The 16,010-nt window shown below is 43.7% G+C and overlaps 1 protein-coding gene across 1 annotated transcript in view; it reads right to left on the bottom strand.

Moving 5' to 3' along the window:
* Positions 1-8,678, bottom strand: part of ppp2r5d (protein phosphatase 2, regulatory subunit B', delta) — a 76,374-nt gene extending 67,696 nt beyond the window's left edge. Inside the window, exons 1-2 of the mRNA XM_056291368.1 lie at positions 8,604-8,678; positions 7,700-7,783 (exon numbers count right to left, since the gene is read on the bottom strand). Coding sequence (XP_056147343.1) covers positions 7,700-7,783; positions 8,604-8,630 — 111 coding nt within the window. The 5' untranslated portion in view covers positions 8,631-8,678. The remainder of the gene's footprint in view (positions 1-7,699; positions 7,784-8,603) is intronic.
* Positions 8,679-16,010: the final 7,332 nt, after the last annotated feature.

The raw sequence follows: 16,010 nt of genomic DNA, 5'->3' as shown, positions 1-16,010 counted from the left end.
TTTGACTCTTGTTGGGTTCAGCTTGTAAAACATTATAGACTTAGGCTAATAGCTGAGGGAATGTGGAACTGGATCTGCTTCTAGTGTATAGGAAGGGTTAAATGCGGAGGAAATTTTTCATTTCAACATATGCGAGTACTGACAAATGACAATAAAGAAATTATAAATAAATATAAATCTTATAAATACAAATCTCAAATCTTGAATTTGTCAGCGCTAGTATTCTGTTTCTGTGCTTTTGTTCCACAGCACTTTCTCGGGTGTTGTCTTGGATTCAGAGCCAATTATAATGAGCATTTATGTAGCTCTGTTATCCATGATAAGAAAAAAATGTCACAAGCTGTTATGTCACAAAAAGTGCATAGACAGGACTTCGTACAGATGGCAGTGGAGTTTCTAACCAGATTGTTTAACACAATCCTGGGAAGTGAGAGGATGCCTGAGGAGTGGAGAAGAAGCATACTGGTACCAATTTTCAAGAATAAGGGTGATGTTCAGAGCTGTAGTAACTACAGAGGTATAAAGTTGATCAGCCATAGCATGAAGATATGGGAAAGAGTAGTGGAAGCTAGGTTAAGAGGAGAGCTGATGATTAATGAGCAGCAGTATGGTTTCATGCCATGAAAGAGCCCCACAGATGTGATGTTTGCTTTGAGAATGTTGATGGAAAAGTATTGAGAAGGTCAGGAGGAGTTACATTGTGTCTTTGTGGACATAGAGAAAGAATATGACGGGGTGCCAAGAGAGGAGGTGTGGTATTGTATGAGGAAGTCGGGAGTGGCAGGCAAGTATGTAAGAGTGGTGCAGGATATGTATGAGGGCAGTGTGACAGTGGTGAGGTGTACAGTAGGAATGGCGGACGGGTTCAAGGTGAAGGTGGGATTACATCAAGGATCAGTCCTGAGCCCTTGTTTGCAATGGTGATGGAAAGGTTGACGGACAAGATTAGGCAGGAGTCTCCGTGGGCTATGATGTTTATGAATGACATTGTGATCTGTAGCAAGAGCAGGGAGCAGGGGGAGGAGAGCCTGGAGAGGTGAAGGTATGCACTGGAGAGAAGAGGAATGAAAGTCAGTAGGAGCAAGATGGAATACCTATGCGTTAAAGAGAGGGAGGACAGCAGAATGGTGAGGATGCAAGAAGTAGAGGTGATGAATGTGGATGAGTTTAAATACTTGGGGTCAACTGTTCAAAGCAATGGGGAGTACAGAAGAGAGGTGAAGAAGAGAGTGCAGGAGTGATTTGTGACAGAAGGGTACCAGTAAGAGTTAAAGGGAAAGTTTACAAGATGGTAGTGAGACCAGCTATGTTGTATAGTTTGGATAAGGTGGCACTGACGAAAAGACAGGAGGCAGAGCTGGAGGTGGCAGAGTTGAAGATGCTAAGATTTTTGTTGGGAGTGACGAAGAAGGACAGGATTAGGAACGGGTATATTAGAGCGACAGCTCAGGTTGGACAGCTCAGGTTTGGAGACAAAGTAAGAGAGGCAAGATTGAGATGGTTTGGACATGTGCAGAGGAAGATGCTGGGTATATTGGGAGAAAGATGCTGAATATGGAGCTACCAGGCATGAGGAAAAGAGGAAGGCCAGAGGAGGTTTATGGATGTAGTGAGGGAGGACATGCAGGTGGCTGGCTTGACAGAGGAAGATGCAACGGACAGCAAGAGATGGAAACGGATGACCCACTGTGGCGACCCCTAACGGGAGCAGTCAAGAGTAAGAGTAGCAGTAGTAGTAGACACAGCTAACATACATGCAGCCAGTTTGTGTGCTGTCTAATACGCACGATTTGTGGTTTGCTTAAGGCAGTGATTGCCTGATGACTGACTTTGCATGACAGCAGCAAATAGACAGACAATAGCCCTGACCGATAGCTGTTTAATATGCACTGTAAACAATCCTAAATGCCCCAAACCTCACTACCCCACACCACCCACTAAACAGCCCTATCTCCACCCGGCCCCAAGTTGGACAAGCTCAAAAGCGACATCTGCTGTAGGTGGAACAGAACAACACGCGTTAAATCGACACAGGTCAAATCTGATGAGAACATTCACAGACAAATCTGATGGCTTAGTTTTATTACAGATGCATTCATAGAGAGAATGACAAACAGCAGTGTGACATGACTCTCTCTGCCCTTTCAAGCAGAAAAGCTGTGATGATACAAAGTATCACAGCAGGTCAAATGGTTCCTCGTGAAGACAGTGGAATAAAAGAATAAACATCATACAGGGACCAGAAGAAACTACCAATGCTTCCTGACATCTACTGAAGGACTACAACAGGAAATATGCTGTCTCTCCGCTACCTTTCTGTTCAAATTAGTTTGTCTTGCTTTGAATTTGTTGCTTTACCCACCGCTGAATAACTGAGGTCAACACTCAGAAAGCCTTTAAGAACCATTCAGATTCAAATACCACATGACCCAGAAAGACTGTATTCTAGGGAAGCACCAATATCTCTTTTCATTTACAGACTCCGAGTACGAATCTTTAAGTATCGGCTGATGCCAAGTACCAATCCAAACCATTATTTTTACTGAACAGTGCAGACTTAACATTAGAATGACCAAGACAGTCATTATGACCGTTTTCGATTTTCAAAGTTTAATAACTTTGTGAGAAAAAAAAAGATACAGACCTGCCGCTCCCTGAATACTCCTAAAATGCATATATTTGCATTAAATTGAGTTTTAGATCATTTGCACACACACACAAAAAATAAAAATTACGATACGATCAACCTAAAACAACCGTGACCGGTCAAAATGACCGCACGTAATTTGCGCGTGATCGTGTGTGTCATGTCACTATTTATGAGGTGTGTTGGTCACATCATTTCCTTCGTGAAGTTCATTGCTCTGTCCTAGAAACAAACTAGCTTTCTCCAGTGCAGAGTAATAGTCTAAACTTGATTTTTGCCAACATGTCTGGTTACAGGCGCCGTTTCAGACGCACCATGACTTCCACCGAGGCGTTGTAGTATCTACAGAAGTTGGACAGTGGCCATTTTAAATTGTTTGAAAAATAGTATTAAAGTTGTTAAAATTTTAATTTTAGTGTCAATCGTTTCTTAACAGACATACTAACGTGCAATGTCTTAATATCTCAACTGAGTATTTATCTTGACAGACTATAGAGTTTAAAAACCGCGGGCTGCATGGTCGTTCTAGTAGTTTTTAAGTTCCGGTCGTTATTTGGGACTCTCAATATCTATTTTCAGTTCTTTTGTTACATTTCACATCTTACAGGCCTTGTTATGTTTGTTACATTAGCAATATGTGTTTTTCCATTTTGTTTTTCCAGATAATATTTTCACTTTTTCAATTTTGCTATTCAAGTTCGACCATGTCTCTAAAGTTTAAATTGTTTAAAAATAGTATTATATTTGTTAAAATGTTGATTTTGGTGTCAGTCATTTCCTAACAGACATACTAACATATGCAATGCATTAATATCTCAGCTGGGTATTTATCTTGACAGAATATAGAATTTAAAAACCGATCGTCATTTTGACCGTGCATGGTCGTTTAAGGTTGGAGTGAAAACCCGGTCATTCTAGTGCTAAAATATTAGTTTGGGGTCAATGGGGAAAAAAATTGAGACAAAATCAGTTTATTTCTATCGTTAAAGAAATACAGGCTTCCACGTGCCAACAAATAATAAAATCTACTAAAAACAGTAAATCAAGTCATTTTGCTTTCATTTATGACATATTATTCATGACTTTTGGTGTCTTATGTTAGTCTTGAGTAAAATCTCTGATACTCCATTTCAACCTGGTATCAACCCAATATCCCAAATCAGTATCGGTATCAATGCATCCCTACTAAATTGAGTCAAGGACAACTTGATCAAAAAGGACTTTTGTTCTCCATGACATATTTGATCCCTATGGTTGTATTACCGAGAAACATGAGAGCCAAACACAGAAGGAATAGGAAGACAGTCTGCTCCCTGTCCAAAGTTCTGTAAGATGTTTCCTCCAGACCATCCTGTCGTACTCTGACCAGCTCCGCTTCAGGATGGCCCATTCTGCTGACAAAGCAATTCTCTCTGGATCTCTTACTTAAATTCCATCACTCCCAGGGCACCCCGGTGGCTCACTTGGTAGAGCATGTACCACATAAGGCTGAGCCCTTACCACAGCAGCCTGGGTTCGAATCTGGTCCAGGCCCTTTGCTGCATGTCATCCCCTCTCTCTCCCTACTATCACTATCCAATAAAGGTGAAAAATGCCAAAAAAAACAATCTTAAAAAAAAAAAAGCGAATCCATCACTCTGAGATGGGGGCATCCTGGTTTACTTTCACGTCTCTCACGGTTCACCTTCTACTTGCCAGGTCTCTTCATGTTTGTTGGGTATCATGGAGTTCTGTCTTCATAACAGACATTCTGTTCTGGGATCCTCCAGGGCTCTGTCCTTTCAGCCCTTCCTACATCCTACAGTGATTCCTGCCAACACTGAACTCTATATTTCTATAACAACTCCTAAAGCACACCTCTGCTTGGCTGGCTGGCATCCCCACCTCCTCAAAATCCCTCTAAACAAGACTTAACTGCTTCTTTTCCATGGGGAACACAGTCTCTTTCATTTTTGACAGAACCATGGTGAATCCTGCCAGGAGCACTGAGAAGCTTGGTGTGACTTAACAACTGATTGTCATGTGAGCTTCACAATGCTAAGTTATCAGTGCAGATCTACTGGCTGATACCTTCCATACTGAGGACTCTGCCTGGCTCTTTTATCAGACCCTAGTCACCTCCTGCCTGAAAATTCCATACTGAGAAAGCAGGAATGAGAACTACATCAGCTGTAAGAGATAAGAGAATTATACCACAAAAGGCCACAGCTGGATTCACAACTATGGCTTAACAAGTCACAGTACTTCCTCACACCATGTCTGCAACAGGGTGATAACCTGCTGTTCTCTCACAAGTGAGATTACAATGCTTTGGACTTAGACCAGAAAGAAAAAATGCACAGGATATGTACACATGTTAAGTAACAAGTTTCATTTAAATTTCTATGGAACAGCTTTTATGATCATGTCTGATCATGTCAACACATTCTATTTCATACAGTGCTCTACAGCTCAGTGGCTAGTCCAGCCTGCTATAACCTGACCAGCGCTTATTTACCACAGTCTTCCATTACTTCAAAGGACAAATAAAACAACCATCCTAGGACTCCTCTGAACATCATTAGAGATCATTGTGGATAGAATGAGTGAGTCAGCCAGAGCCTGGACACAGTGAGTAGAGGGGCCTTGCATGCTGCACTGCACACTGGGACATGAAATGAATGAAAAGAATGAATGAATGAGTGAGTGAATGAATGGATGGATGGATGGATGAATGAATGAAAGCCACTTTATTTGACATTGTATTTTCACAACGAATTGTATTCTTACAATGAATGTGTTCTCTGCATTTAACCCATACTATTGTATAGGAGCAGTGGGCAGCTGCAGCACCCAGGGACCAACTCCAGCTCTTCTTTCCATATCCTTGGTCAAGGGCATAGACAGGAGTATTAACCCTAACATGCATGTCTTTTTGATGGTGGGAGGAAACCCACACAGACACAAGGAAAACATGCAAACACCACACAGAGGGACCTGGGACAGCCTGAGGCTCGAACCCAGGACTTTCTTGCTGTGAGGGCCACCGTGCCGCCCAAGTAGCGAATAGAGCTCTGTGAAGAGAGTGAGCTGCTAATAGAGCTCTGTTCACTGGAGGCTAGTTACTTCCTGCTAAACACAACCATGGTCTAAATCAGCGGCGGCTAACCATGTGCCATGGAGAGCCATGTGTATGGAAGTTTTCATTCCAACCCGACTCCACACCATGTGATTTCACTGATACATTCTTCCTCTTTGGTTGACGGGTTGCTAATCAGTGAAATCACCTGGGGGCTCATGTATAAATTGTTACTATGGGCGAATTTGTGCATACACACCCATGGGATTTTTCAGCCCTGAAAATTGTCTCAGAGACAATGTAGAACCTGGGTAACCCCTGAATTTAGACACCGATTGGCTAACACTGATGTCTTTGCAGGCCTGGGGAATTACTCGTTGCAAGAGGTAGACAACAGATCTTCAGAGGAAGGAATTACAAATGGTTCTCCATGGCACATGGTTAGCCACTCCTGGTCTAAATTCCCTTCAGAACGACACACATAGACCAGGGGTGGGCAATCTTATCCAGAACGGGCCAGTGTGGGTGAAGGTTTTTGTTCCAACCAAGCAGTTATACACCTGATCCCACTAATCAACCAGTAGAATCTTTGCTGAGGAACTTGATTAGGAGACAGGTGTGTAATTGCTTGGTTGGAACAAAAACCTGCATCCACACCGGCCCTTTCTGGATAAGATTGACCACCCCTGACACATGTAAACACATACACACTCACAAACTCAGTAACACAACACAAACACGCGTATACGCGTGCACACACTGTCATGTCCATTTACCTCAGGCATGTATCTAAGTAAACTGCTAACATTTATTTCAGCATCTCCGATATAGTCTCTGCACCACTGCACTTAATCACCTCTTATTTCGCCTGCATAAGTTAATTCTTCTTATGTATACATCTCAAGATTGTTGTGTTGTAGTGTTGTTTTTCTGTTAAGTACACTGTGAGAGCCATAAAAATTGAGTCAAATTCCATGTAGTGCAAACCTACATGGCCAATAAACATGATTCTGATTCACACACACACACACACACACACACACACACACACACACACACACACACACACACACACACACACACACACACACACACACACACAAACAAACCAACAACCCCACACAAACAAACATACCTACACACATACTCACAAAAATGGTGTGGTATCTAAACCCACTATTGTGGATCAGGCCTATGTCGGGGGGATATATATATGTAGTGTGTCCATCAGGAAACAGTTCGTTTGGTGCTGTAAGCACTGTAGACTTTCAGCCATGTACCTGCTCTTTACCATCATTGAAGACTTTTCTGTCACTCTTCTGCCAGCAACTGAATCTGTGGTATAAACGCACAGAGCTGATCCCTGCTGAGGTAAGGGGCCTTATGGTGTTCAACCAACAGTCACTCAATGGACATAATAAGCATCATTCCAACTTAGATCGAACCAGAATTTGCAATGGATCTAGCCTGGTTCTGTCCTGGCCCGCTGGGCTGTAATCAACAACTTGGAAGATGACATCTCCACCCACTGTGCTGCCGGGTTTTAGCTGCTGACTGGTTAGTCTGTTTCTGTGTGACCATCCTTCACGTTAGCCTTATTTCAAACAAACTTAACAAGAAGTTGTTGGTAAAAAGGGTGAAAATAGCCAGAGGGTTTTGGTTTTTAGCAGCTGACCAAAAAGTTAAGATTTCCATTCTGATTTTCACTGATGCAACTAAAAAATATCAGTTTGACAAAAGACAACAACCCCTCTCTGAAAATTAAGTGACTTGCCATTGTATTGTTTTTGCTGCTGTGGAATGGCATTAGAAATGGCATGCAGATCATGTGACACAAACTTCTCATGGAATACAAAGTCAATCAAATTCCTCTGGTAGGGCTTGAGCTAACGAATGGTTCTGCTGATCATGCATATTTTTTTAAAAGTACAATGATGCCACGGCCACTTGGATTCATTTCAGAAAAGAAAATCTGGTTTGTGGTACAAACTCACCTCATCTGAATTCTCTGTCCCTGCATCCTTACCACTGCTGGTGTTACTGTTCTTATTGCTGCTTTTGGCAGATTTGGTTGGCTCCTGTGATGAGAAAAATAAATCTGTATTTGAATATATGAGGACACTTGTCACTGGTTAATATCTCCCTATGCCATCATCTGTGCTAGTTCAAGCAAGTGAACAGTGCTAAATCACTAGATGTTTGACTGCAGTTGATGTACAGAATGCAACGCACTCTGTGACAGTATACTTGATAGCTGCAGGTCGTACAGTGAATTCATGCATACACGCATGCTATCAATTGGTGAACATACATTAAGGTAGGATGCAGCTGTCAAGTTGATGGTGCGTTTGGGCAGCTAATGATCTAATGCTCTTTCGCTTCATATGGTAACAGCAAACGAAATCATTGCAGGCATGCAAGAATTGGCCACAGAATACATATTATGCCAAGACTGCAAATTAAAATGTTTTAAAGCAGCATCAATTAACCTGCCAGAAACTGCATGGAGGAGTCAGTCTGTCCTGCAGGCAGGATGCAGATAACTGTCACACACTGTATTTTGCTCAGGCTGACTCAAAACATTCAGCGATGAAATGTCCAAACCACATGTTGGTAATTCATGTCGCTGAACAGCTGTGGCTGCACTGCTGTAAAAAGCTTCCCACTTTATGCTACAGCTGGCTAGCAGCTGTGGAGCTGCTTAGCTTAGCTGCGCTCCGCTAGCAGGGCCTCTGTGACCGGGCTAGCTAGCCTTAGCTTGCTAACCGATATTTTTTATTTTTTTATTTTTTTGTTAAAAAGTCTTGGACATCCAAAAGGTAATGGACGCGTTGCGGCAAGCCTTCGCCGCCTTCGTGTAAATGAGGGACAATCCCAACATTCAAAGAGTCACCTTACCTTTTCCTTCTTGGTTTTGTTCGGCATCTTGAAGGTGTCGCTGGGTTTTCACGGAGGGTCCGTGATGCTCTTCCCCGGCCTCGGAGGCTGCCGCTCAGCTACTCCTCAATTCTCCGAGTCGCTGGGCCAGGGCACATCCCCATTGGCTAAAGATGTGTGAATCTGCCTAGTGACTAGCCAGAATGTTTTTCTCATTGGTTGGAGGAGTAGGCGAGGGTGAGGCTCGGGGAGGTGAGCAAGACTGCGGCGGATCTCATTGACTATCAACCTTTAATGAACATGTTATACAATATTTTCCATCTACCGTTTACTGTTAAAAACTGATGTGTTATATCACATTCAGCTTTTCAATCGTAAAATGTGGATGGATATAATTTTTTATTATAGAATACTACACATCGCTCTGTATGAGGGTAAAGGATTGGACAGGTTCCTCATAACTATCAGTACACTTATACATAAATATATGCCCATGCCGACCATTCTAAATAGAGCCATCTACATTGTAGGTTACTATTTACAATTCTGTAGGTAGTAGGAAAACAGTCAACCTCTGTACATTTTCTGTAACATAAAATGTGAATTTTATTTTACACTGTCAACACCGCACTTCTGACAAGCTCACTTGAAGACAATATAGCGGAATGGAGACTGTGGTACTACTGTACAAGCACCTTTAAAGAGAAGTGCTTCAGCTGACGCCAGAACACTGAGCTTCACACACATCATACCACCTGTATCATTGTATCACCAAACCTTTTGTCCTTCTAAAACTCTGGCATATTCAGCACTGCAAAGGCATTGCCATGGCAGAGTAAACTGTTGACTCTATTGAAACTGCTTCATCATCTGGACTTCAATTGTCTTGTTGTTGTTGTGATACTTTCCCAGCATTCAATTTTTTTCCCTTTTTTGTGTGAGTGGTGTGTGCAAGTGCTAGAAGCCACTGTGTACCGGAGTCAAATTCCTCGTGTATAGGCACACTTGGGCAATAAAGTTGATTCTGATTCTGATTCTGAAATGTCCAAATGAAAATAAACTGGTCCATAGTCTAACATGCATCCTCCAAAATGAAAATGGAAATGCCTGTTGGGGGATGCAGAGCTATGGGACAAACAGATCAACAAATCTGGAAAGAAATTTCTGCAAGTATTTATTCATAAGTTCTAGCCTACTGAGAAACAAGCTAAACCAGAGAATGATACAAGCCTACACAAAATCAAACCACATACCAAAGTGTTTGCCATCAATAAGCCCCTTCAGAAAAAACAAGGCGTAAACCGTAGTCCATATTTAGTATTGGTCTGCTGTATCCAGAGGAAATTCTCAAGAGAATCCATCCAACATCACATCTCAGAATCTCAGAACAGTACAGGCTGTTGAAATACTGGGGTTAAACATATGACCCAAATGGCAGGACTACAGAGACCTCGGGAATCATGAGCACACCTTCAAATATGTTATAGCCAATTGAAAATAGGTTAAAAAAACAAAAGAGTTTGTATTTATTCCTAACAGCAAATCTTTGCCAAATCAAATATGCGGATCATAAATAAGATTTCCATACCGGATCAGTCGAGGCCCGGGTTACCAACGACCGCCACCAGTACTGTCAACCAGCAGGGTGCCGGTCGAAACTTTGCTACTGTTGGGCAAAGGAGAAGGAGAGGGGAAAGGCATGGCCAGAGGCAGCGAGAGGTTTCCACTGCTCCCCATGGAGTTGAAGGAGTACACCCCCCAATCCATCACTACTTGCATCCGCCGACACAGCATTGGGCTGGTTCACATCGTAGTATGCAAGTACTGGTGCAGTTGTCAACAGCTCTTTGATGTGTTCAAAGGCTGTTTGTTGTGCAATACTCCATGTCCATGCATTCTTGTTTTTCATGAGCTCATACAGCGGCTGTCCTAATGTTGAGAGGTTGGGGATGTATCTTCTGAGGTAATTCACCATTCCCAGTATCCTTTTCAACTCTTGCACATCTGCTGGTGCAACATTGACGTCCATTTCCGATCGGATCGGATCCGATTTCATGGAAATGGGACCGATGTATCTGATCGGAAATTGGAAATGTAATTGCCAGTCAATATTCCCCTTCAAGTTTAGTTGTATCTGTAGTGATATAATGTTATTATATCAAGCAGGGAGTGTGCTGCCTTTAAAGTTAAGTTAATTATTTAACTAACTTATTTACCTAATTTATCTAAATTACTAACTTTAAAGGCAGCACACTCCCTGCTTGATATAATAACATTATATCACTATAGATACAACCAAACTTGAAGGGGAATATTGACTGGCAACTACATTCTTGGAGTCTTTTCACTAAGTCTCTGAAGAAGGATTAAAATCTCTGAGACCGGCCTTAGAAACACCTTGGCTGTCCTGTGTTTCACAACCCGCACCTCTACCTTATGGGCCCTCTTGTCACTGCTTGGCAAAGCCTTAATGATCAGTCCCATTGGCCATTCATTTCTGTGAGCCTGGCTGTCTTTCCGTAAGACATCTCCTTCTTTGACATTCGGCTTGTCTTTTGTCCACTTCCTGTGGCTCTGTAGAGTCGACAGATATTCTCCTTTCCATCTCTTCCTAAAAGTGTTAGCAAGACTCTGGACTAGCTTCCACTGCTTTCCATACAACTGACCCGTGCCAAACTTTCCAGAGGGGGCTAAAACAGCACTCATCTTCAGAGTAAGAAGCATCGCTGGGGTGAGTACTGCAGGCATATCTGGGTAAGTGGATATGGACACAAGGGATCTTGCATTCAAGATCGCCATCACCTCCGCCATGAAAGTGCTCAGGACTTCATATGTGAGACGAGTTGGTCCTGTGTGGAGCAGCATTGCATCCAGAATGCGCCTGGCAACTCCGATGAGCCTCTCCCAGGAGCCACCCATGTGGGAAGCATGAGGGGGATTAAACACCCTGGAGCATCCTTTTTCCTGGAGGTACTTCCCGACTGTTGTGTCACCTGTGTTTATATCCAACTGAACCACAAAGTTGGTTCTTCTGTCAGACTGCAGAAGTTTTGCTGGATCACGAATCAAGAAAAATCTTTGTAGAGCATTGATAAAGCTGTCTGTTGACATGGTTTCAATCAGTTCAATATGCACTGCTCTGGTAGACATGCATGAAAAAAGCACAGCCCAGCGTTTCCTCTCCGCACATCCTCCTCTTGTGCGACATGTCATTATAGACCATGGTCCAAAGACATCAAGGCCAACAGTGGTGAATGGAGGTTCAGGAGTGAGTCTGTGTGAGTGTGTGTGTGTGTGTGTGTGTGTGTGTGTGTGTGTGTGTGTGTCAGCAGGCAAATCTGCCATCTTCTGATCCTCCAACGTCCCTCGCATTTTGCAGCAGGTAACACACTTGTGGATGACAGAAGACACAAGACGCTTACTCCCAATTATCCAGTATCCAGCTGCTCGGATAGCTCCTTCCGTAATGTGACGCCTTTGGTGAACTACTTGTTCGTGCAAGTGTCTCACAAGTAGTGTGGCAATGTGATGGTTGTGTGGAATGATCAGTGGGTGCTTTTCTTCTTCTGACAGGTCAGCAGAGGAAAGACAGCCTCCGACATGAAGCAGACCATCTTTATCTATGACCGGATTGAGCTTTTTGAGTGTGTTCTGCTTGGGGCATGTCTGTCTGTCTTCAAGACATTTAAATTCCTCCTTGAAGGCTTTGTGCTGGACTGAGCAAATAATCACAGCTTTGGTTTGTGACAGCTCACTTATGCTGGACGTTTCTTTGAAACATTTCCATCCCTTCCTTTCTGCATTGTCTGTCTTGTGGCACATACTGCCACTGGTCAGGGTGTGTGGATCTTCTAATCCGAGTTACTTGGTTGGAAACGTACATATAAACCCTTCTTGTGGAGTTGTGTATGTAACCAAGCACGATCTTACTATCAGTGAAGAAATTCACAGCATCGACCTCAATGTCAATCTCATCTCTGATCAGCTCGTACAGATCAACGGATGCACAGAGCTCCAGACATGGAATGGTGTGGGCAGGGTGAGGGGCCAATTTTGATTTCCCCATGATTCAAGATTCAAGATTCTTTATTTGTTATGTCTCATTATAAAAATATAAGAGAGTAAAATTCTTGAGTTTCGGCTCCTCAACACTGCAGCAACAATAGTAAATCAACAACAACAAAACAGAATAAAAAAGCAGCACCAGTAATAGTGTGTGATGTATGTAAGGTGCTGTTTGTGTGTGTAGGCCCAGCTCCAACAAATGAGCACACGTGTATGCGTTGTTGTCTACATATCTGTGCATGCCAAGCTACCTCTGTGTGCATGTGTGTGTGTGTGTGTGTGTGCGTGCGTGCGTGCGTGCGTGCGTGCGTGCGTGCGTGCGTGCGTGCGTGTGTGTGTGTGTAAACCGACGATCGCAGGTCAGTACCACCAGTCTGGCACCAGGCTTAACGTCTTTAAATGTACTTTGTTCAAAAGCCTGGTTGCTTGGTGGAAAAAACTGTTTCGGAGCCTACTGGTCTCGGCTTTGAGGCTGCGGTACCGCTTGCCTGATGGTAGCAGCTGGAACAGTCCACAGTTGGGGTGGCTGGGTCTTTGATAATCCTACAGGCTTTGGTGACACAACGTCTATTGTATATGTCCTGGATGGAGGGAAACTCGCATCCACTGATGTTCTGGGCCGTCCGTACAACCCTCTGCAGTGTTTTGCAGTTGTGGGCAGTAAAGTTTCCATGCCAGGTGGTGAAGCATCCAATCAGGATGCTCTTGGCTGTGCCTCTGTAGAAGGCCCATAGAATCCTGGGCCCCATGCCAAACTTCTTCAGTTGCCTGAGGTGAAAGAGGCGTTACTGTGCCTTTTTCACCACATGACTGGTGTGTTCATCCCAAGTGAGGTCCTTGGTAATGTGGACACCGAGGAACTTGAAGCTCTTGACCCTCTCTACAGCAGTCCCATTGATGGTGATGGGGTCCAGCTTCCCCCCTCTTTTCCTGTAGTCCACAATCAGCTCCTTGGTTTTGTCGACGTTGAGAGAGAGGTTATTCTCCTGGCACAGTTTGTTAGATTAGGGGGCAGTATAGAGTGCAGTGGCTATTGCGTCATCAGTGGATCTATTTTATCGGTAGGCAAATTGGTGGGGGTCAAGGGTGGGTGGTAACATGCTACAGATTAGTCCCTTAACAAGCCTCTCAAAGCATTTACTCACTATGGGAGTGAGAGCAACAGGATGCCAATCATTCAAGCATGCTATCTTGGTCTTCTTCGGCATCAGTACAATGACTGATGATTTAAAGCAGGAGGGGACTACACACAGGGAAAGGAAGAGGTTGAAAATATCCATGAAGACACCCGTCAGCTGCGCTGCGCATGCTCTGATCACCTGGCCTGGAATACCGTCCAGGCCGGCTGCTTTGCGGGTGTTCACATGCATGAATGACCTTCGCACATCGGACTCGGCGATGGCCAGCGTGCTGTCCATATCGGCAGTGGTGGAGTCTTCTCCCGGGAGGTTGGTGTCAAAAACCTCAAAACGAATGAAAAAACTATTAACATGACAAATATGACAAATCCAACATGATATTGTCCGTCAGTGTCGGCAGCTCTCAAGTAGACTACAGCTCCTATAGCTACCATGGAAGCATCTGAAAAGATTCACAGTTCTTTTCTCTGTGTTGAAGACAACGAGACTGGAATGTAGCACCTCTGTATGTGCAGGTCTTCAAGTGTCTTCAAACAGTCCTTCCATGAGTTCCACTCTGCTTCCCTTTTTGGGTGGAGAGGAGCATCCCACTCTTTCCCTTCAGTACAGGTGAATGCACTAGAGTACATCCAACAACAGTCTGAGTTATTCTTTCTGGAACTGCCTTCGAAACATGGAGCAGTGGAGTCACATGAGAGAAATATGAATAAACTGGAAATACCTGATGCTAAAACAGCAAGCCATTATTGTATCCAAAGCAACACACAGCCAGTTTATCAGGACATGAAAAAAGAGCCAATAGTGAAACGTGTCAGAGCAATAATTACCCTCATAGCACTCCAAAGCTCACAGCCAATCCTGAAAAAGAATACTTACCTGAACCTGACGGTGCACAAGACTTTGCAAGATCTCTCATTCGGAGAGAAATGGTGAGCGCTGGTCTTCTGAAATTTGATGACAAACCTTAAAATTATTGGTCATGGAAAGCCTCCTTTCCAATCCAATCGGAAATGGACCCAATTGATTTCCGATCCATTTCATGGTTTCCGGTCGACTTCATGGTTCATTTCCATGGAATCGATTTCCGATCCAACATCCATGTCACCAAGGCATTCCCACATGCTGATGATTGTTGGGACCGATCATAGGCTGGTCATCTCCAAGCTCCATCTGCGACTCAAACCCAAGCTTTGATGCCCTACCATGATCATCCCACATATCTAGAACACTTAAAACTCTGACTTACCGAGCCCACTCTCTGCACCAGCTTGATGGCGGGCTTTGGTCTCCACTGTGCCTTTACTCCTAGTTTTTCCTCATAGGAGAAAGTGTGAAAAGATTACCATAGGATCCGGTCCACGATGTTTGCATCCATCATCATTATTTGCAAAAATTGCGAAAGACTGGACGGGAGCTAGCTAACCTAGTAGCTAGCTAGCTAGCTAGCTAAGCAAGTTAGAACAACTAATGTTAGCCTACAGTACAGAGCCACTACACGAGGTCAAGATCAAAATGCAAATATAAAGATTGTAGTGGTTTTAGGGATACATAATTCCCCTTATTGAGCTAGTAGGAACGTTTGTTTACAGCTGCTGTTTTCTCGGTTCGTGTCTACAGTGATACACTTCCGCTGTGCAGGTTTTTGTTGTTGTTGTTGTTATGGTGAAGGAATAAATGGTGCATGTTGTGTAGCCGAAAGAGAAAGTTGTCACGACTCCTGATTGAGCTCCTCTACACTGGTGACCCCGACGTTTGTCTCTTGGGAGACAATCTTTCAAACAAACATGGTTGACGAAATCAACCCGGTTTCTCTCAAATTGCCAGAGTTCTGGGAGTCATCGACAACGACATGGTTCGCCCAGGCGGAAGCGCAGTTTGCAATCTGCAAAATAAGAGACGATGCTACTAAATACTACTACGTGGTATCGGCGCTCGGGTGTTCGACTGCAACTAGGGTGGTGAGTCTCCTTACAAATCCTCCGTGGCAGACAAATACAAGGGGCTCAAAGATCACCTCTTGAAGATTTTTGAACTTTCCGACGCCGAGAGGGCTCACCGTCTCTTTTCTCTGCAAGGCTTGGGTGACAGCAAGCCATCCGAGCTCATGGACAAAATGCTGAATCTGCTGGGACCGGCGCACACACCTGATTTCCTCTTTGTCCAACTGTTTCTGCGACAACTGCCTGCTCAGGTGCGGACCGCTTTGGCTAAAACCAGCATTACC

This window comes from Lampris incognitus, chromosome 13 (assembly GCF_029633865.1).
Source record: "Lampris incognitus isolate fLamInc1 chromosome 13, fLamInc1.hap2, whole genome shotgun sequence".
NCBI classification, from domain to species: Eukaryota; Metazoa; Chordata; class Actinopteri; order Lampriformes; family Lampridae; genus Lampris; species Lampris incognitus.
The sequence above is the reverse complement of the archived record's forward strand: the minus strand, read 5'-3'. Positions and strand labels throughout refer to the sequence as shown.